General features: G+C 41.9%; 1 protein-coding gene across 1 annotated transcript in view; it reads left to right on the top strand.

Annotated features, from left to right (window-relative positions):
* The window catches only part of TMEM196 (transmembrane protein 196), a 21,967-nt gene extending 149 nt beyond the window's left edge, over positions 1 to 21,818 (top strand). The window contains exons 2-6 of the mRNA XM_025198225.1: positions 12,889 to 12,962; positions 14,095 to 14,151; positions 16,080 to 16,379; positions 19,113 to 19,186; positions 21,781 to 21,818. Coding sequence (XP_025054010.1) covers positions 12,889 to 12,962; positions 14,095 to 14,151; positions 16,080 to 16,379; positions 19,113 to 19,186; positions 21,781 to 21,787 — 512 coding nt within the window. The 3' untranslated portion in view covers positions 21,788 to 21,818. The remainder of the gene's footprint in view (positions 1 to 12,888; positions 12,963 to 14,094; positions 14,152 to 16,079; positions 16,380 to 19,112; positions 19,187 to 21,780) is intronic.
* The last annotated feature ends 583 nt before the right edge of the window (positions 21,819 to 22,401 follow it).

The raw sequence follows: 22,401 nt of genomic DNA, 5'->3' as shown, positions 1-22,401 counted from the left end.
CCCCCTCCCCCTCCCCGCATGCTGTTGGGGGAGATGCTTTGTGCTGGTGGGATGTGCATGGGGCAGCACCTGCCTTTTCTGGGGCCCCTCTCCTCCTCCCCACCCCTTTCTTTTCTTGCATGGACGCCAGTGGAGTTGATGTGAACCCCTGAGCTCTGGGCTGAAGAGCTCCTGGGTCCCTTGTGCATTCTGCTGAGAGAAAGATAGGCCAGGACTTGTCATCTTGAAATCAGTGAGGAGACTGGTTGGTCAGTCAGTCGGTTGGTTTTAAAAGAAGGCAGCATCTGGCTCTTTCACTGGGCAGGAAGATCGAGGGGTTGGTTAAGAATAAAAGCCACCCCCTGACTTCCTGAGCACCTTTGTGAAAACAGGACATGGAAGAGAGATTCTCTTGTGACTGGGGCAGCCAGTTTCTAGTGAGAATCCAGCCAGAAAAAGAAAAATCCTGGGGAATGTAGTTAACATCCAGCTGTGTTCACACCAGAGCTCCGCTTAGTTTAATCCTCACATCTCAAAGCATTTTGTAATTTTCTCTGATCCGTTTTTTTTCTTTTCCTAAGTGTTCCTCTTCAAATTAGTATATAAACTGAGGAAGCAAAGGCTTGCAGACAGAGAAAACTAGATGTAAACATGAGTGAGCATTTTTTTGAACTCCTAAGTGATATTTGATGAAGATTGAACAACTCTGTTTCTAAAGGATTAGCTTGCTTTTCACTTGGTAAAATATCTAAAGCAAAAAACCTCCGTCTCCCCCCTCTCCCCCCAAAACCCTTTTGATTTGTCACTAGAGAAGTGACTTTCCAGAACAGGTCTTATAAAAGGATTAATGTACTGTTATCGTTGTCAGTCATGATTAATAAATCATGTACACAGTCCTGCAAGTATCTGTGGCATTGTACAGAGTAAGACAAATCCTAGTCTGGAGAACGTACAGTCTAAGATGAGACAATCAAGATAAGACAAGCCAATATATTGGACAACAGGTAAGGGAGCTACCAAAACAGTACATTTAGCAGAGGTTGTGATCGTTTCTGACAAAGAAAAATGAGCAGATTGCTCAAAGAGGGAAAACTGATTCCATTGAAGTCAATGAGAATTCTCCCATTGATTTCATTGGGGCCAGGATTTCAGCCTGAGCAATAGGCTATTACAATTGAATAACAGTTTATGACAATGTCTGCATCCCACATTGCTGCCTCCTTTGCTTATCATTTGTTATTGCTTGTAAAGCCTCTAGTCACTGAGAACCCACTGTGCTAGATGGTCCCATTCCCGAAGAGCTTATAATTCAAGTGTAAAGCAAAAGATCACAGAGGGATGCAGACATACAGGGGAGTGGAAAGCAACAATGAAACAATGTGGATGTCATTGGTTTTGATAGGCCATGATCCATCAGGATCAACAGCTGAAGTGTTATCCAGGTATCACACCAAAGGACAGTTTTAAGACAGACAAAATGAAGTATCTTTATGGATATACACCTCACAAGCATGAGGTATAGGAGAAAGCACAGAGATGCTTGTTTGATAAAACATGTAAGTGGGTATGGGGGTTGGAATAATGGCCCAATCTGAGGCAGAAGTCAACCTTTCAAAAATGAATAAGAGCTGATACAGGGAGTGTAGCTGCACTGTGTGGGGCCTTGAGAACAAGGACAAGTAGCATACATTTGAGGGTGGGCCAAAGAGGGGATGCAAAGAGCAAGGTGAAGTGCCTAAAGGACTGTATTTATTTGAACTTTAATTGAAATGTAAAAGTAGAAATCTTTAGTCTGAGGCTTTCTACCACTGCAGCCTAGTTGTCCCACTCTAACAGTTCAAAACCTACTAAATATTCCTAGCCTGAATCTGGCCTGCACGGATTTCAGGCATAGGGGAAAGTAGCCAAGCAGCAGAGAACTGGCACAGAGAAATTGCTCAGGATGAGGCAGAAGATGGGGGGGAAGGAGGGAGCGAAGGGCAGAGTACTACTACTCTCCAGAGATCCCAGGTGGATGAAACAGTCCTTGGGGCTGTTGATAACTGGGCCCAGGTTAAAGCAGCCTTAGGAAAGTTTGCTCTGGGAGCTGAGCTGATCTGAGCTGACCTCAGGTACAAAACCACCTTTGCTCCTTATTGGGTCTTGCTCTAGTTTGGCTGGATCAGAGCATCAGTTCCCTGGTGTAGCCTATACATTTAAGGTTTTCTTATTTGCTGTTCTTAATCAAGATTTTCCTTTAAAAAAGAACATAAAAGGGAGATGGAACCTACTCCTCTGAAATACCACAACGTAGAACAACAGAGTTAAGCAGAGTTAAGAATATTTCCTGTAGTAATGTTACCTGAAAAATGTAATAAAAGACCTTAGAACCAGCTCTCCACTCATTTGCATAGGTGGAACTTATCAGGAAGTCCAGACTCACAGATGGGTGACAATAACATTACTTTAGGAACATTAACTCTGAATGTTCTGGTGTCAGTAGATTTTAAATCAAGCAGACTGCATCTGTCTATAGCTACATGATATTGTGAATCATGTCAACCCTCTTGCTAAAAGAAAAAATGCTTTTTCTTGTTCATGGTTTATAGTCAGCAAGGGACTTATGGGGTTAGTAACATATTTAAAGTTAAACATGTGCTTGCATGCTTTGCTCAGTTGGGACCAGAGTGTTTTGCACTCAAGAAACCAGAATAGCCAACAGTGATTTAATAGAAGGATGTGAAGGCATCTATATAAGCTATTCATATAGATAAAATATATGGGGAAATATATGACACATCTAAATTTGATGCTTAGTTATAACTGTTTGGTTCTCATACTTTCAAAATAGAGTTGAACTAAGAGAATTGATAGAGAAAAACAGCCAAATGAAAACACTGACCAAACATTTGATTTATCCGATGTACATGGACACGCTTACTTGTTTCATTCTAGTACATGAAAAATATACTGTTATGTTCAGATTTGTTTAAAAGAGGTGGTAGCTGCTAAGTTATCAAAAACTCTGAATATTATGCTTGATATGGCATTGATTTCTAGAATCTATTTCTATTTGCTTTACTTGTTATATTTTACTTCACCTGCTATAGTTAGTTTCTCCAAGTGACTGGAAATAAAGCCAGATTTCTAAACACCCCCATTCAAATTCAGTTATCTGACTTACCATAGAAACAGCTCAATGAATAGCATGAACATACTGAACAGCTCATACCCAGGCACAAGAAAGGTAATATGAATCATTCTGTACACAAGAAAAATCTGAACAATAATAGTTCCAAAATTTTTCTTAAAGAATAAGATATTTAAAAGTGGTTATATATTTGGCTGTTAAAACAGAATCTTCAAATTTGTGTGTATATAGATTAAAATATATTTATCACTGTAATATATGAGAATGTATGAACCTGAGTATCGTTTATACTGAGGTAGTGCAATGAGGAATCATTAAAGATAATCACACAGAGAAATAAGGAGAGTAAAAAGAACACCTCTTCAGTCAAACATGCCATTTATCTTCACTGATAGAGACACTTAATGACTCCCTTCTGGTTATGCCACTCGAGAATGATAGTTTCCTCATTCATGAAGATAAATGTCAAAACATACCTAAATGTTGTACATCCTCTGTAAGGCTCTCTATAGATAATATTTCAACATTTGTGACTATTGCACAATTCAATCTTCCTTTCCATTAGAAACCTGTATTTTCATTGGCCTTAGAAATTTGTTCAAGGATGGCATCCCAAATACATGATCACTGGGAATTTTTCCCCAAGGTTAAGAATAAGCAGCTTAGTCAGCATGGAACTAGCTCAGAGTAAGGCATCAGTTTGAATTATTAAAAGCAATGTTGGTGGTCTGAAATCAAAGAAAGAACATTTTGCTACTTTTAGTTGTTATTGATGACTAATTGCCAAGTTTATTTTGGAATAGTCAAATGAAAAGATTATTTCAGATGAACACTCAAAAAAATTCAGTGTCATTTATCATGTAGACAAAATGCAGATGTGAACCTACATTCTTTAATCATGTGTATTACATTTCCATCATGAGTGTCTTTCTAGCCTGCTCCTGCTCTTGGTGAAATGAATGGCAACACTCCAGTAAGCAAAATGGAAATAGGATGGAGTCCTTTAAGTGAACACGGTAATCTAAGGGGCAGATTCTCCTTGGCTTCCTTGGATCTGTGTGATGAGAGTCTGTCTCTGTAGATTTAACAGGTTTTCTGTAATGCTCAGACCCTCCAGAAAGATTTTAAAACAGATCCTTCTCCTACACTGGAGGAAATTACATATAATATAGACTCCAATGGGACTCCAGCTTATGTCTAGAGCCAAACCCTGATGAATAGCAAGGGACTTAAACAATTGCCCAATGGTTTGCCGAGCTAGGCCTTAGTTGACATGCTGGAAATAATCTGATATTATTAATATCTGATAAGGATAAGAAAAGTTTGCATGTTTCAAATGATTTGGGAGCTAATGCAAAACAATATCTATGGTGTAAACCAGGGGTAGCCAGCCTGCAGCATGCATGCCACAAGTGGCACAGGCAGACTTTGTGTGTGTGCATGCAGCATGCAGCAAGTAGGGGAAGGAGAATTCAGCAAAGCAGCAAATGGGGCAGGAAGCAGAAAGAAGAGTGGCAGATCATACAGGGAGCACAGGGCAGGAAGTAGAGAGCAAAGTGTCTGATCAGGCAGGAGAAGGGGATGGGAGTGGCATTTGGGCAGGGTTAATTTGTGGCACACCAGCTAAAAAGGTTGGTCCCAACTAGTGTGTCTGCTGTTCAGCATTAAGACCTGATCTACAGACTGTCAGTGGGTGCATCCAGAAGAGCATACACATGCAGTATGTAGTACCACAGACCTGCATACTGCACACACCGCACATGCAGGCATTCCCCACACTGCTAATTTGCAGTGTGCAGGAGATCCCGGTGTCAAAAAAACCCACACCTAATAAAAGTGGAGCAGTGTACGTGGCAGCAGCTTGCCATGCACCACAGCATGTGTGCCGGGCATTTCCCAGGGACATGTAACAGTGGCACAGTGGGCCACTGCTATTTGTCCCTGGGGAAACACGTGTGCACTCATCTGGACGTGCCTGGTGAGTCTTTCTATAGGTTCCAGCCTTTTCGAGTCCAAGCAAATCATGTGTTAAGCACTACTAGAACTGAAGAAGAGCTTTGGGTAGGGTTTGCTTTTTCTTTTCTCTTCTGATGGGGAAGGCACAAAGACAAATGGAAACTAAGCAACTTAGCAAATGCAAGTTAGCAGGAGTTTGGTGCCTAACTAGCTGTTGTTCCCTTGAAAAGCTTCCACATCATAGTCAATGTTTTGCTGAGATAGTCCAAGACTCATTCTGACTTTCTAGAGAGGTTTTAGTCTTTTCTTCTGTTTTCTGTATAGTCAGCCTATCTACCAGGATTCTTTCCTTCCTTTTCTCTCTCTGCCACTCTTTTCCTGTTTGTTTTTCCTCTGGTTTATTCCTTGTATGCTCATGTGGAATTTGTGCTCTTCAGTTCCAACACTTAGCTTGTATTACCATGGTAATGAAATGCTACTTTAAACAAGAGGCCTTAGCAGCTTCCAACACCTTCATTGGTCAGTGCGCCCATTAGGAACTGCAGCTTCTATCTCTTTTTTCCCCAGAGGTAAAATGTCAAGATAGTTAAGTACCAGAATGTTTTCATACATTATTGAGTTCAGGTTTCTAGCATTGCTTCTAGTAGCCAGTCTTTTTATCTGTGTAATTGTAATTCACAGTGCAAACCTTGGGTTTCCAGGAAGTGACTTTAAGTTAGAGTAGAGCTGCTACATTTTTACCTAGCTTGTTGCTCCATCCCCTAAAAAGTGGAAGGCTGTTTGAATGAGGCACAATGTGTTTGCATTTTCCTGTAATAATGTAAAATATGTTTCTATGTTTGGATTATTTTTCCCTGCTTTATTTCTCTAGATTGTCAGGCATATCTGTGAGGCCTTTGTCTCTGTGCGGGTGGACTGTTGTGCCTAATTGTGGGCATCTATACAGTATATAAGGAAAAATAAATGGACATCAAGCAGTCTAACAAGTTTTCTTTAATGTTCAGGCTCCCCAAAAATAAATTACAGCAGACAGCTTTCATATTCTCAAAGGAATTATACTCACCCTTGTTTTTGTTTCCTTATAATAAAACAAAGAAAGGTCTCTTGGATTTAATATAACAAGACAAAGCAGTTCCCATTCCTTCTGGAAAGAGGAAATAAACAATTCCTTTCTTCTTAGTGAATATAACTAAAGTTGGATCCCTAGTTCAAAGACTGTAAGCAAAATAATCCCCTTTCTCAAGGAAAAGTAAACAAAGCAAGTTCTTTGTTTAAGAGAGTATAAGATACAAATAGACCTATGCTGCAGAATTTTGATCTGGAGCTAGATTTCAGTTTCTTATCCAAAAAATCAGTGTGTTTATGATGTTTTATTTTAGGCCCAGATCTAATATAAAGCAGCTAAATCATTGGAGCATATTCAAAATAAACAGCCTCCCTTTCTGGCTCTTGGTTCCAAGAATCAGCAAAAGGGGAATTTTCAAAAGGTACGAATGAGAGTTAGGTACTTGTGTCCAATTGATTCTGCAAGGGATTAAAATTCTAATTGATCTTTTTGCTTTTGGAAATGTCTTTCCTGGATCAGTCTAGAAATATAAACTAACAATCCACAAAACCATCCTTCTGTGAGGCTTGAAATAAAATGTTAGGCAAATAGTTGAGACTGTGTTATACCAGGCATATGCACAGTATGACATTTTTTTGTAATTTAACTTGATCGATTATTTTCTAACCTTAACATTTATTTGACAATGTTAGCAAGCAGTGATATCTGCAGATTGTGGGGTGATATCTTGACTTGTTGGATATTTTTTGCATCTCTTGAGTTATACATATATACATTTCAGATTCAATCAAGGGACAGAATTGTATTTCCCTTTGTGCACCTAAATGGCAGATTTTTAGCCACATGACTGGTCATGTTAGGCAGTGCCTCCATTGTTAAGTGTGTGTGCATACATGTTAAGTGCATATGTTAAGTGTATACCTACCTGTAAACTGAGCTCAACAGGCTGCTCAATAGGCTGCACACTGGGCATATACCCATATACCTGAACCTAAGACTGAAAAGGTGGGAGTGCACAAGGAGAAGCACATTTTAGCCCCAGCATGTTTAGAATGGTTAGGGCACTTGTGCAGGAAGCCAGAGACAGCTTCTGGGCCCCTCTCACCCAGAAATGATTTGAACCTGCACCTCTGCATAGCATGCTAATCAGTACACCACAGATCATGCACTACCCTGTCTTTTCTCTAATGCTTCTCTTTGAAGTGGAACCACTGCCAACTTCCACCATTGGGGTTTTTATGACCAGGCTGTGCTGTAGCAAACACACACCGGGTCACATATTGTCGATGACTGCCCGCTGACTAAGTTCAGTGATGGACTATGGGAACTCCACGTGACCACTGAGGAAACTATCACAATTATGCACATACTGACTGACTGACTGCCCCTTGAATTTACTAGTCATTTGAAAAAAGAGATGAAAAGCATTGGGAAGTTTCTAAGATAGAACCAAGGACTTACTCCCATCCACATCAGCAGTCATCTTACTCAGCCACCCACCCTGCAGCTCCCTTGCTTCCTTCTTCCTAACTCCATTTCTTTCTTGGATGTCTAGGGGGCCAGACTCAAAAGAACTACTGGAAAGAGTTCTGGGTGTAGTAGAGCAGTGCTTCTCAAAGTGGTGGTCCGTGGACCGGTGCCGGTCCGCGAGCCACCAGTCACCGGTCCGCAGCGAGCTGCCAGGAAAGAAAGAAATATATTTTCAGAAGCATAACATTGATATGTCACAGCACCCCAGTTCATACGTTCCAACACTCCAGGTGACGTCACGTCGTGCGAGGTGAGGAAAGAGAAAGAAACAGCCGGTCACGCATTTGTGTAGCGCTGTTACATGCAGTTGCTGCCACCGGCTGAACCGGGCACCGGTCCCTGGCCCACTGGAAAAAAAATTGCCGGTCTGCCACATCAGATAGTTTGAGAAGCACTGTAGTAGAGGACACTGGAGAGAATCCTTAGCCTGTGGTGTAGTAGTTATAGTCCTATAACTTCCTATATATAGCCCTGGGAAGTCAGAGAGAGTCCAACCCTTTCTGGGTGATGTGGGCCTAGACACCATGCAGAATTGCTAGAATTGCTATCTGTAAGTGCCAAAAGCACCACTTATGTACCTAGAAAACTGCCACTTGGAAGTACAAAAGGAAATAGAAGTCCAACAGTACTGTTTGAAGCCCCAACTGAAGGGGCCTCCCTCATGGATCTGGATCAGGCCATTTTTTCAGGCTGGTTTGTTTCACTTATTCCCTATGAAAAGTATTGTCCTGACTCTTAGATTGAGATATTTGGAGATATGATTCATTTTATCACTCTAAGGAGCTTAGATATTACAGCAAAACATGATATATAAAACACTAGATTAAAAAAAGAGAAAGACAAATGAATGTCTGCACCAACGCTAACCACAAGGTGGGTGGACTAGTCTTGTCCCAAGCTGTCTGCTCCAGCAGAGCAAGGAGGTGTGCTCTAGCGCCCCCCAGCTTCTGGCCTGGGCCACTGCAGGCATATGTGGCTGCATTTCTAGAATCAAAAGTGAATGTTTGTTCACTTGCTTATCAGTTCAATCTACACAGGTTAACCTAACCTGCAAAGGTTAAATCTATTCAGCCTCAGCCTTGTCTGTACTTAGCCTTGATGCTCAGTGTGATGCCTAGTCTCAGTAGCTCAATAGGTAAGAATCACGTTTAGACTAGATTAAATATCCAAGTTAAGAAGAAACCTTAGAGGAGAGCAAGGGATGGACACATGGTGGATCATGTTGCATTCTGGGTGCCAGGATTGTGAAACCTAGGGCTGCATCCACATGAGTGAGCAGTTGCAGTGTCTGTTGCAGTATCTCAGAGCAGTCTGAGATGCTGCAGGAGGCATGCCATGAAAATAAAAAATGTTCCCCATGTTGCAAATATGTAATGCGGACTTTACGTTTGATACCGAGAAATCCTGGTATCAAAAGAAAACATGCAAGAAAAATGTGGCGCAGGGTGGACTCCTGGAGTGTGCCCCGAAGCAACTGGTGGCTGGGTCCTCCAAAGAGATGCTCTATCACCTGGCCAGAGCATCTCTATGCCCGCCACATGCCCCTGCTCCAGAATGCTATTTCAGTGTGCTGGAGGAAATAGAAGCAGGGCATGATTGGCAGCAGTGGCTCGGAGCTGGCTGGGACCCAGGCTCTATCGCCAGTAAGCAGGGACTTGGGGGGTAGGGGGACTATGTGGGGATGGGGAGGACTGTGGGGGTGGGGAGACTGAGCAGCCAGCAGTGGACCCTCTGGGTACTCATGGCCCACTGCAGGAAGAAGACCCCAGTGGAACATGGCACCTCTTGAGACCCGGAGGCTACACATAACACATGGGGTTGGCTCAACCCACTGGTGTGAGCCTTCAAACAGGACCAGGCCAGTGTGTGGTGGGGGGCTGGCGGGCATGCGGCAGCACCCCCCACAAACCCTACACCCAGAACAACCCCCACAAACCTCCCACAATACACCTATAAACCCGACCCCACCACATACCCACAAATGCCCTTAGAGTCCACCTGCAAACCCCAGAACCCCACAAACCACACCCCTACAAATGACCCCACAAATCTCCACCCCATCCACATACCCCCCCACAATCCATCCACAAGCCCAACACCCTCACACCTCCCCAAGTCCCACACCCACCCCATACCCACCTAAAACCCCTGACAAACACCACATCCCCCAAAAACCCCACACTTACACTGCCATACCCCTTCCCCACCCCCCAAACTCCACATCCCTCCACAAATCTCACACCCTGCATGCTGACCTGCCAGATGGGCTGGGTCCTGCTGGAGGGAGCCCCAGCTGCAGGGACAACTGCTGCACTGCAACCCTGCACAGTGCCCACAACACTGATAGGAAATGCAGCCTTGGCCTGGGGATGCTCTTGGTCCCAGGAGCCACTTGTGAGGTGTGATGGGCTGGAGCGGTGAGGGGGGGATAGAAGTGGCATCAGGGCATGGGTGATGGGCAGGGGGTGATTGAGGTGGCAGCAGGGTCTATGGGTGTATGTAATGGGCCACGGATGGCAGCAGGGCTGTGTGTGTGAGACAGAGAGAGATGGTGGCAGGAGATGGGGGTGGGAGACAGGTAGGAGAGGCCACCAGACCTGGGCTTGGAGCCCTACTGCCCCCCTAAAGCAGCCTCTGCAGGAGAAGGCCAGCCTGGAAGGGAAGGGACTTGCCTAGCCAAGTACCTGAGTCCCAGTCAAGGGCTTCCCACAAACGGTATGGGGATAACTGGGGCCTGGGCATAGGTGCAAAGAGAACAACAGTAAGGGCTGGCAGTGCTGAGCCACAAAGCAGCTGGTGGGACAGCTGCAGCTGGACCCATATCCTGGTGCTGGGGTGAAGCTGCTGCTGGAAGGGAGAGAATGGGGGGCAGACAGAGGGTATGGGTCAGGAGTGAGGGGCACTGGTTGAGTTGTGGGTTGGGAGTGAGGGACAGGGGCAGGGCACTGGCATATCAGTGCTGCTCAGCATCAAAAAACAGCTGCAGGTACCGCTGGAGCTGTTCCACATCTTGGTGAGCTAAGGGGGCAGGGACAGGGGCAGCTCTGATTTTTATATGATAAAAAACCAAAAGCAAACACCAAAGTATATCGATATTTAGAATGTATTTTATTATGATGATAGAGGCACTGGGGGGCTTCCAAATTGGGTTTAAATTGTAAATATATCAATAAAACATTGCCAAACAGATCTCTCTCTCTCTCTCTCTCTCTCTCTCTCTCTATATATATATATATAGTGGTGTTTCATTTTAATTGAAGAACATGGATTTAAATTGATTTTAAATGAGAGAACCTGGGTTTTTTATCAGATAATTTGCAGTTTTTAAACAGGGAACACCAGGATCCTTGCTGGTGAGGCAAGTGGCAGGACCTGGACAGAGGAGCCTGCCCAGGGCCAGCAACAGGGACCCAGCTGGAGGGCAGACAAGGTGGCTAACCTGTGGCCATTTGGGGCAAGCAGGACACGCTTTGACAGTTCTAAGTGGGCCACCACAATGATCACATCTTCCAGGCGATACTGCCCAAATGGCAGAGAAGGGGTACCACTCTCATCTGGATGTGGGCCAAGAGTTCAAAACTGAGATGACAAACCAAACTCCTGTCCCAAAAAACCCTCCAAGAGTTATTTCAAAAGTGAACTTTGCATCTGCCTTTCATCTAGCATAGGTGTCTCTCTGCTTCTCTCACCCACTGTGAAAAATTGTCAGCAATATTGAATCCTCAGAAAGAAAAAGAAAAAAACAAAAATGTATAAGAGGTGTCATCATCCTACGTTGCAGATGCAGTTCTATGGGTCTGGTTTGCCAACAAAATAATCCCTCCAGTAATATTCTATCCACTCTAAAGTTTAGTTCTTTTTAGGGCTAGATAAAGTTAAGGATGTCTTAGTAGGATTTCAACGTCCTTCTATTCCTTTCATGCTGTGCATTTGTACTAGTACCACTGGACCAAGATTCTCTGCAGTTCCAGGAAACTGTACTGTACTTTCCCCTACCTTTTCAAAGCACTGCCAGGGAGTTTGGTGGCATGAGACATTAGCCCAAATCATTCCATTGCTTTCAGTAGTAATATTGACTATCATAATGACTAAATAATCATTCTAACAATTGGTAAATCCATTTTTCTGCAAGCATGCTAAGGTTGATATACAACAATCTAAACTTGCAAAAATAACAATACTTTGCTATGACCAAGTGTTTTCATCAAAAGATCTCAGTATGATTCATGAGCATTAGAGAATTAAGCCTCATGCCTGTGATGTAGTTCTATGAGTATATGACACAGACATGGAATGAACTCATTAATATCACAAGTCATATAACACATTTATCCACCCCCACAGTGGGAAGGGATGAGGGGTGTTGGCCTCAGGGCTGTAATGAAGCCTTTCTATAGTCCTATAATTTGTGTCTCAAACAGTGGGCATAGTAGCAGTCCTTTCACCCAGTGACTTCAACTGAGCACATATTTAGTGTCCTGCTATCTAACCCATCTCCAGATCTTCCTTTCATTCCTACATATTTGACTGACAGGAAGCATATGGTCTGCTCTTTATCCTTATAAATAACATGCAGTATCTAGCTCTACAGTGAACCTGACTTAGTGGTATAAGACTTAGTGGTCTTGATTTCTATGTTCATCTTTTGTGTTCCAGCTGTAGATATTAATACTCAACACAAGTATTACAAATGCAAAAGTTCTGCAGGATGCATTCATTTTATAGACACTAAGGCTGTGTCCTCACATGCAGGGGCATGTGCTTGCAATGGTATAAAAAGTAGTGGCACAAATTTGTGCCAATACTGTTTGCTGCTGCGCATGCCCTTGTACATGTGCTGTAGTGCAGGGCAAAATATTCCACCTCAGATAAACTGCCTGTTCCCCTCTTCTCCTAGTTCCCAGCATTCTGGAGAAGCCAGGGCAGACCAAGAGGAGGGAAGACGCTTTGGCTGGTAGCCAGAGTATCTTCTTCGAGGATCCAGGATCCAGTTGCTCCAGCACATGCTCTAGGAGTGTGCCTCATGCTGTTTTTTGGCACATTTTTTTAAAATACCAGGAGTTCCCAGTATCAAATTTTGGTGCCGCACTACAAATTTGCAGTGCAGCTCACAGTTGCACATGTGCCGTGTGCGGATGCACCTCAAACCATGCATGTGCTCGTCTGGATGCGCAATAAGAATTTAAAAAACTCTTACTGTTAGTATTGTTTTCACTTATTATGTTAGAACCGAATCTGTCCAGTGATGAGTTCATCCCAATTAAAAGGCAAATGTGGTTCTTTTATGAAAAAAATCCTACAGTAGTGCAAAAGTAAAGTTGAAAAGTCCATTGCTTTCCTCTGATTTTCTATGATGGGATGTAGGGTCTGCTTTTGTGACTGCAAAGAAAAAAACAGTTCAGGTATAGATTCATAGATTCATAGATTGTTAGGGGCTGGAAGGGACCGTGTAGATCATCAGGTCCAGTCTCACTGCACTAGGCAGGAAAAAACAACTGGGGTCAAGTGACCCCAGCGAGGCATATTTGGAGAACTGTCCTGATGATGTTAAGGACACTTGCAGAAGGCTTTCTGCCTCCTTTCACATAGGCAGTTGGCATATGTAGAGGCAGTATCAGTACAATTCCTTCAAGATTCTTCCTTTCAATGATTCCCTGAAGCTATCCAGCTTCAGCACAAGGGTCAAGAGAGGATATTCACCAAAACCAAAAGTTCACAGACAGCTGAAATGTACTCATTCAAAAACAGGAATTAAATGTTCACAGAACTTTTTTTCACCATTCACCAAATCCAGGTTCTGGCCTTGTGAGTGTAACTCATTTCTGAACACTCAGTTCACTGAAAGTAGTAATAAAAGGATCAGCCATACATCTATATAGTTGAAATCTGCTTGTTAGAGCTGCCTGGAAGCAGTTGCTGCTGCAAATTCATTGTAACTTTTTCAAATATTAGGTCCAAATTCTGTAATCTCATTCATACAGGAGAACCCTTGTTTCTGTGTGGAACTCCACTGCAGCCAATAGGCTGAGTGGATTATCTGGCAGGATCAGGGCTTTAAGTGCATATTAAGTATCAGGATATATGATTACTTAATATGCAACTTGCTAAATTTCTTTTCTGAGCAATACAACAGATAGGGGTCTTGCACTGCTAAAATTGGTTCTGACACACTGTTTGCCTCACAGATGAAAAACACACATTCTTTAATTGTTGCTATTTTTCTGAGTAATCAGCCTCAGGCTGACTTCTCATATCAGTTCTTTCCAGATAAATATGTTTATGGCTGAGTTATAACTTCCTGAAATAGGATTGTAATAAAATGTTGACAGAATGATTGCGTAACAGATGGTCATGGTCACCATTACAGTAACAGAGCAAGATTTACACTACAGACCTTAGACAATGAAATAATTGCTATTTTTTTCCTTTGCAGTTTCTGCTTTGTGGCATATGTGGAATATTGTGCGCCAAAAAAAAAACCGGACTTGTTGTAAGTTTTTGTTCTACTTGTATGATGAATCAATACTTGAAATGCAAGCTTACGTAACTTGAACTCTTCTACCTTAGAAAAGTTTTGTCCAAATGTTGCTGATAAAGAGTAACAAATAAATAAATTAAACATCCAGTCAGAAAAAAAATACCAAATCAACCCTTCAGTTAACATAGCAAAGTAAGAACATATTGAAATGTATACAAGTCTTACCCATCAATGACTCAGATTAATCCCTCTAAGGATTAAAAACTTAATCTAACTCCTGTTAAAAATCAGTGAAGATTGCTGATAATTTTATTGGGAGTTTGATTTGTGTCCTTTCTAGTCAGCCTTGTGAAGTGTAGGAAGGATTGGGGCCCAGAGTTTCTGGCTCAGTCAGATGGCAGAATTAGCTGAGTATTGTTTTTAATATGAGGTTTTCTGGGTAATGACCAAACCAGTTCTAAAATCATTACAGATGTTTTCTGTTTCTTATAAGATTCTGAAGTACAGTCATTTTTCTGACTGCAGAAAAATGATGTAACTGCTAAAATGGCAACTGCAGAAATATTTGATCTATAGGTTAAAAATATGGACATGATTTTCCTCTGATCTACCCAAGAATATATTGCAACTCTAGTTAATTCAGTGGGACTAGTTTTATAAAACTAATGTGAGTGAGGGAAAAATCAATCTAAGTTTACTTTTGTGAGTCAACAAACACTCGAACTCCCAGTTATACCAGTTACATTTTTTAAATGTTTGGACCATTTTATTTTATAGAACATCTCCACCACTTCCAAACTATATATTCCTCCTTTCCTCTGTCAATTCTAGCAGTCACAATATGTAAACCCTCATCAATGAACCATGAGCTATAGTTTGAGAACCACATTCTATCCCATTGCCACATAATAGTGGTCCATTGGCTACTGGTGCTCTATGGAATATTTCCACAGGCTCCACAAATTCCTTTCATCACTATTGTGAAATGGTCTCAAAACAGTCACACTTCCTGTCAATTGTAGCTCAGTTCACTCAGTTTACTTCTCTATTCCCAGAAGTTTTTTTTTTTTACCAGCTGGAAAAAGGTACTTCACTGTCTCCTGTACAGCTGCTTCATTGCTTTGATTGTTAGGGTTATTACTGGTGTAAAGTTAACCAGGATCACATGCGAAGACTTCACAAAACTTCCAACAAGCAGCAAAAATCAGGAGACCAGAATCAAACTTTGAAATAACTTACAGAGCTTAGAAAAGGCATGCTGGCTGGATGGTACCCACTACTAGAAGAGATTCAACACAAACAAATGAAAAGAACCACACTCAGGGGGTGCACTGAACCCCACTGCGCAGTTGGTACTGCACAGTCCTGGCAGCGCACGGATTGTTTCTGACCCTACTGCACAGTAGTGGCAGCATCACAGTTAGTGCCCACTGATGCTATGTTGCCATAGCAACTAGCTATGTTGCTGTATCTTGTCGCTACAGCAATGCACCATCTCATGTAGACATACAAGGAGTAAAAATAAATAGTGCAAAACATAAGCCTGAATCCAATCTCATAACACTTTAGCAATATAAAATGGATGTAACTTAGTCTAGATTTATAACATTGTATTTCAGAGTTCTGAATATAGAACTGAACATCAGGAGTCCTAGCTCAGTTTTTCACTTTACCTTGTGGTGCCATAATTGTAAAATGTGGATTATGAATGATACTTTATTACATAAGAGTTGGAAGGGAGGCTAGAAATTAATGTCCACTAATTTCCAGTGATTTCTGACCCTTGAAATATGCATGGTGTAGAAGCACTAAGCATCATTATTTGCTACTTTTAAAGGGGTCTGCTACTTTTAATGGGGTGGGGGGAGGGGGAGCGTTGTCTGTTTGATCAGTTTCTGAAGAATCTCATTGTGACATAACCTCTTTTGTTCTTCTAACAGATGATACTTTTTTCAGCCTGTTGCATCTGTGGACTAATTGGAGGAATACTGAATTTCCAATTCCTTCGTGCTCTCACAAAGAAGTCCTCTGCTCTCTATTCTTTGCATCTTACCTCCATGTCTCTTGCATGCATTGGAATTGGTGGCTGCACCCTTTCTTCATGGCTCACTTGTCGGCTAGCCAGCTATGAACAAAGGAGAATGTTCTCAGAAAGAGAACATTCACTGCATCACTCCCATGAAATGGCAGAGAAAGTGAGTTGTGTGCCTTTCTTTATCAGTGGTGCTTTTCTTACAAAGGTACTGTATGTGTTAATGTGCAATTGGCAATAGGTGAATTCAATTTTTGGCTTTATATGAGGAAGAGCTTCAGGGAAATGAAATGCTGCCCTTCTGTATAAGCTTTATTCTGTTTTATCATATGGAGTTATTTTTAGGTACTGTATCTTTGTACTACATCCATTTCAGTGAAATACATCCATTCTCAACATAATTCCATTGCATAGTTATTCAAAGGCTTAGCTACTAAATATAGCACTTCATAAATAATTTAAAAACCTTATTAATATGGATGATTATGTATTGTACTGGGGGGAAAAAGCTTCCTGTAGCCACAGCAGTGCATATTTCCAGGGTTTAATAAATGTCTTCCTCTCCATTAGTACTCAGTTGATGAAGTCAGTACCTTAAACACAAAAACAATATTTAAACATTCATGAGTAAAGTTAAGCACATAAATTCATAGTTAGATATCTACATATAGATGACTCCCCTTCAGAAACACTGAGTGCTGAGAGCCTCCACTGGTTAAGGTGCCTAAATATGGATTTACATGCTTAAATCTAGCACCCAAGTCTGAAGATGTTAGCAAAAAGGATTCTTACAATCCTATTGCTGTTTGGTAGGGCTGTGCAAAACAGCATCGTTCTGCTTCGACTTCCGTTCTGACGTTTCAACAAAACAGTGTTTCATCCAGCAGGCAGGTCAGGAGCCTTCACCCCCAGGAGCTGTCTGGCAAAGCCCCTGCAGCTCTCCCAGGAGTGTGGGGGAGCCCCCAGTCTGCCTGCTGGATGACAGGAGGCTGGTGCTGCCGGCTGGGGCCAGCGTCAGCACCGATCTTCCTGGCACAGGCTGCATCCAGCTGGCAGCACCAGCCTCCTGTCATTTGACAGGCAGATTGGTGGCTCGTCCACATCCCCTGGAGGGCTGTGGGGGCGGTGCCAGACTGCTTCCAGGGGTGTGGGCCCTGATCTGCCTCCTGGACCACAGGAGGCTGGTGCTGCTGCCTGGGGCCATTGACAGGCGGGCCTGGGTCAAATCAACTTGTGCGGGGACCTGCCCCCACCCTGGGATCAGGGCTTATTTGCCCTGGGCCCTGCACCCTCCTTGGATTGGCTCTGGTGAGAGGCCTGGGGCAAATCAGTTCATGCAGAGACCCGATCCCAAGGCAGTGGAGTTGGGTCCAGCACCAGAGCCAATCAGAGGAGGGTGTGGGGCCCGGGGCAAATCAGCTTGTGCGGGGACCAGCCCCCACTTTGGAATCGGGGCGGCAGCGGGTCCCTGCACGAGCTGATTTTCCCCAGGCCCTATACCAGAGCCAATCTGAGGGCGGGGAGAACCAGGGATGCACTCCCCATGGGGCTGAGCCACATTGGGCTGCAGAGCCACTCGGAGTGCAGCCCTGGCTCTCCCCTGCCTCCCACTACTGGGCTGCTTCAAAATTTGAAACATTTAAAAAGTTTCAAAATGTTTCAACTGGCCTCGTTTCATTTCAAGGCTGTTTCAAAGCCATTCGTTTTGTTTCAATTTCACTGTTTCAAGCTCGAAATGAGTTGAAACAGCATTGAAATGAAACAGACAGCAAACAGCAAAGTTTCAACAGCCCTATTGTTTGGTACGGAATCTGATTATTACCCAGTCAAAGCACTCATTCACACCTTGGGTCTCCAATAAGGGCAGGATGTCTTGTACCTTTCGTTGCAGAGGTATAGTCTTTAGCAATTATTAGAGCATGGAATCAGGATTCTGGGATGGTAGATTTTATCCATATCTGTACAACTGATTCACTACAAGATCCTGGCGAAATCTATCCTATGCTTCACTTCAATCATCTGTATCATATTTACAAGCCCCTATAAAGGGGTGTTATAAGCATCAATTAACTCATATATGTAAAGTGTTTTAAGATTCTCTGATAAAATATGATGTAGCAATGATAGGATAATAAGGAAAATGATTGATTACTAGTTTGCAGCCTGTATTACTCGCTTAATGGAGTGTGTTAATTGAGATTAGACCCCAGGCAGAACAACAGCCACTACTCCACTAGAAACTTTAAGGAACTATTACTGTACTTAAAATAAAATGCTGCATTTTTATTTCAAGGGAATATCACAAGAGAAAACTGCTGCAGTCTGATATTACCTTAACAGGATTGGCTTCATTATTTTTTAGAATTTTGATTGTAGAAAAGTTCAATTACACTTCCTAAAGGTTCTGATAAAAATATCAAATGCAGTATTTCTACCATATGCCTTTATTTTATATTGTATCTTACACCAAATTTGTTTAAGAAACATGAATAATGTAGGTATAATATTAAAATAATGCATAGAAATGAAAGACAAAAGATACATGTTGAGCTGAAATTTGAAATGAGATAGAGAGTCAATGAGGTAGATAGATACAGGAAGACTATTCCAGACAGTAGGGGCTGAAAAGGAGGAACATCTTACATCAGCAGTGAGAAGAGGACAAAGATGAGACCCATGTGAGACAGAAACACAGAAGGGAGTGGAAAAAGACCAGGTCTGAGAGGATATATCTCTCACAGTACATTAACCTAGGACATACCTTTTAAAAATAATTTTAAAATAAATAAATTAGACCCTAACTAACAGAAAATAGGTTTTCATTGGGAGTGTATATATAATAATATTTTTATACTTATACTCATATACAGTAATGTAGACATGTACTGTATGTGCATATGTTTGTGCTATATTTATTGTATAACTGTTATATTTATATTAGAGAATGAGGGGTATTGAAATAACCGACCTGCCCAGCTGCCCGGTGGTTCCCCCGACACCAGAGTTACCTCCAAGGTACGCTGAAATCTAGGGAGCTACCATTTTTTATGTCACTTTAGGAAGTCCCACTTCTAAGGGGTGTCTATTTGAGGGAATCATAGTTTCAGCTAATCAATGTTGGCTGACGCTGTAATGTCACTCCAAGAAGTACCTCATTCAGGAATAGTAATTCCAGGTAGTACCAAATTCTACCTGGACAGATTACAATTTGGAAGTAAACTGAGTATTTAAAATATTCACCCTATTTGCAGGCATCCAAATGTTCCTGTTTGGATATATTCACCATTGACTCACACTGTTTCCTATCTTATATGTTTCTTCATGTCTTAAATTCAACTCCATTTTTTAATGTACTGTTATCCTGTTAAGAATAGGAATGGCAGAAAGCATGATATTTGTACGTGTTTCATTCTGCATTTATTAATGATTCAAAGAGAAAAAAATCTACAGAAAATCTAAATGACAGAACTAGAAAAGAAAGGCCTTCATTTCTTCATCACTAGCTCATGCAAAGCCCAGTTGACAGCACCTGACTATCATCTGGTGGTGGTTTGTTGATTAACGTTAAATGACTTTGGTGTTCTCAGTCCCTTTCACAGCAGACTGGTATCTATAGACAATATCAAATAAAGGCACCTACAAATTAGATGCTCCGATGCGTAACTGTTAGACCCACAGAATGGAATCCAGAGCCCAGAGTCAGGCATAAGGTACACGGGGAAGAGTTAAATCATCTCAAAACAGCTAGCATAATGAGCAGGGAGCCACCTAGAGCTAGAGAACAGAAACTGCTGAATGCAGAGTGTGATTGAACACCTACTCTATTTCCTAGGGATTAAGCACCAGACTCAGAACTTCAGGAAGGTACATCCTGGACCAGATTTCACAATGGCAAAAGCATATTCTCTAATAAGCCCCTACTGGTTAGAAAAGTTGCTCAAACCATGAGACACCCAGCTCCAGGGCTGCCCTCAGACAGAATATTCAAACCCACATTTCTACCTTCCAAGAGAGTGTCCTAACCACAAAGCTATAGGCTAGGTTGGCTGGAGGCAGTCTATTGCCTTCCTCTTGAAGCTGGATCACTGAGCAGAAAGTAACGCAAGAGGCATGGGGCCAGAAAGAAAGCATACAAGAGGAAACATGACTCTATCCTAATGATGTAGTTGTCAGGTGGGACAGGGAAGTCCTGAGTTCTGGTCCCTGCTCCCAAACTACTTCTGCTCTTTCATCTAATGATTATTTAATATAAAATGTATAAACAGCCCCTGGAAGCAAAGTCCAGAACCTAGGACTCCGGCTGCTTTCTGGTGACAGTCATAACCACTAGAATACAGATTCAAATGACTTCTTTCAGGCCCTATGTATCTTCCATTTCTTTTTGCACAGTGGCACAGCTTCTACTCTCACTTCACTCTACCCATCCAAGCCCATAGATAAGATCATTAGCCAGGAAGTGAGAACTGTGGGTTTGAACTCCTTCAAGCAGAGAAAGATATTTGGGTTTCCTACTTCCTGGGCAAGTACTTTAGCTATTAGGTTATTATGTAAAATATGGGCACAGGCTATACCTCCTCCTGGTGCATTTTAAAAGAAAATAGTTATGACTGAATCATCTGAGTGGCCAAATGTTGTCGGTGTGTGCTGGACTTGCTTTGAGCATACCTAATGAATCAGGCCCCTGAAGCAGGGAAAGTGGTGTGGCATCTAGTTCCTGATTAGCTTATACATGAGCTAAGCACTGGACTCCTGAGACTGGGGAACTCCTGAGACTGGGGAACGTCTGGGCGTGTATAAAGATATTTTTTTCTCTTTGAGAACTTTCAGGTCACACATGGAGGTGCCTAGCAAGATTAGGATTAAAGCTTGGGAATTTAGGGTTTGTGGACATGGGAAATGTATGCAATGACAGCACCCTTATCTGTACTGCACAGCTCTGCCCAAGTGTTCGTGCAGCACTTCAGGGCTAATGACTAAATAATAGGGCCAAATTAGCCCACTACCATACTAATTAGTTCCTGTGTAGCACCATGTAAATGCAGCTATGGAGGCAACTTGTGTGGAGCAGTACAGCATGCTTGAAGGCACTACTATCTGCCATAGGATGCTTGCCATTGAGACATGAACTTAGTTACCTAAACTCTACCTAAGTTCTATTTTAACACTTAAGTCCCTATTTGGATTTAGCTTTACATTACAAAAATCTAGTACAGATAGCATTCACTAGCATCCTTTTGATATCTCAACAGAGAAGCCAAGGGTCAAATGGACCTAGACAATGTAGCACTATTTCACTCCTGGTTAGATTACCATCTATGTGGAACTAAAGTCTATTGAAAAGGCAGCATGAAGAAATCTGCACTGCTGCCATCTGGGCTGTATCTTTAATTCTGTAGGTAGAAAATGGCCATTTACAGGACTCAGGCTAGCATCTTTCATAGGAACGTAATTGACATAAACTATGGGTTTTTTTCCACTTTATAATGTGATTTACAAATGCAGGAATTAAATTAAGTTTCTTTGTAAGCTATCTAACACCAGTAACTAAACACTTTTCAAGCTGTACAAATAATTTTAATTTCAATCAATGTTCTTCCTTCTTGTTACAGGAAATGACGGACAACCTAAGCAATGGAGGCCCACAACTGATTTATAATGGAAAAGTGTACTAAGAGATTTAAAAGTTCAAGGAACAAAACGTTTTGAGATTTTCTTCAGGAAAAAAATATAAATAGATAGCCACCAAGAGACTGATGTGAAACTGAAACAATCTTGGCTTTTATTGCTAAAATTTCACAAGTGCAGAACAGCACAGTTGGAATTCCATTTAGAAGCGTGTACTAAATTCCTTCCTAAGTACTTTGCTGATATACAATATTTATTCATTCCCCTTATAACCCTCCTCCCCCACCTTTTTTGGTCTGATCAACTTTCCAGAATTGTGATAGCATTTGAAACAGACTTTTCAGGCTCTTCTAAAGTAGACTTTATAAAATCATTAAAAAGAAGAGAGATTAACCAGCAGATTGTCTCATGAAGAAAGTGCAAATTGGACTTTAAAAAGCTTGCATTTCACATGCAGAGTACAAATGAACAAATGATGGGCGTGCTGAAAACAACACTGATGTCTTTGTTTTGAAAGACAGAATGTTTTAAGAATGCCATAAATCAAAACCTCAACAATGCCTTGTTGTAAAGAGACTGTAAATATTTCCAATTTGTGAATGAAG

The sequence above is a fragment of the Alligator sinensis genome, unplaced genomic scaffold (assembly GCF_000455745.1).
Source record: "Alligator sinensis unplaced genomic scaffold, ASM45574v1 scaffold123_2, whole genome shotgun sequence".
Lineage (NCBI taxonomy): Eukaryota > Metazoa > Chordata > Crocodylia > Alligatoridae > Alligator > Alligator sinensis.
Note: the sequence above shows the minus strand (reverse complement) of the source record. Positions and strands in the feature narration are given on the sequence as shown.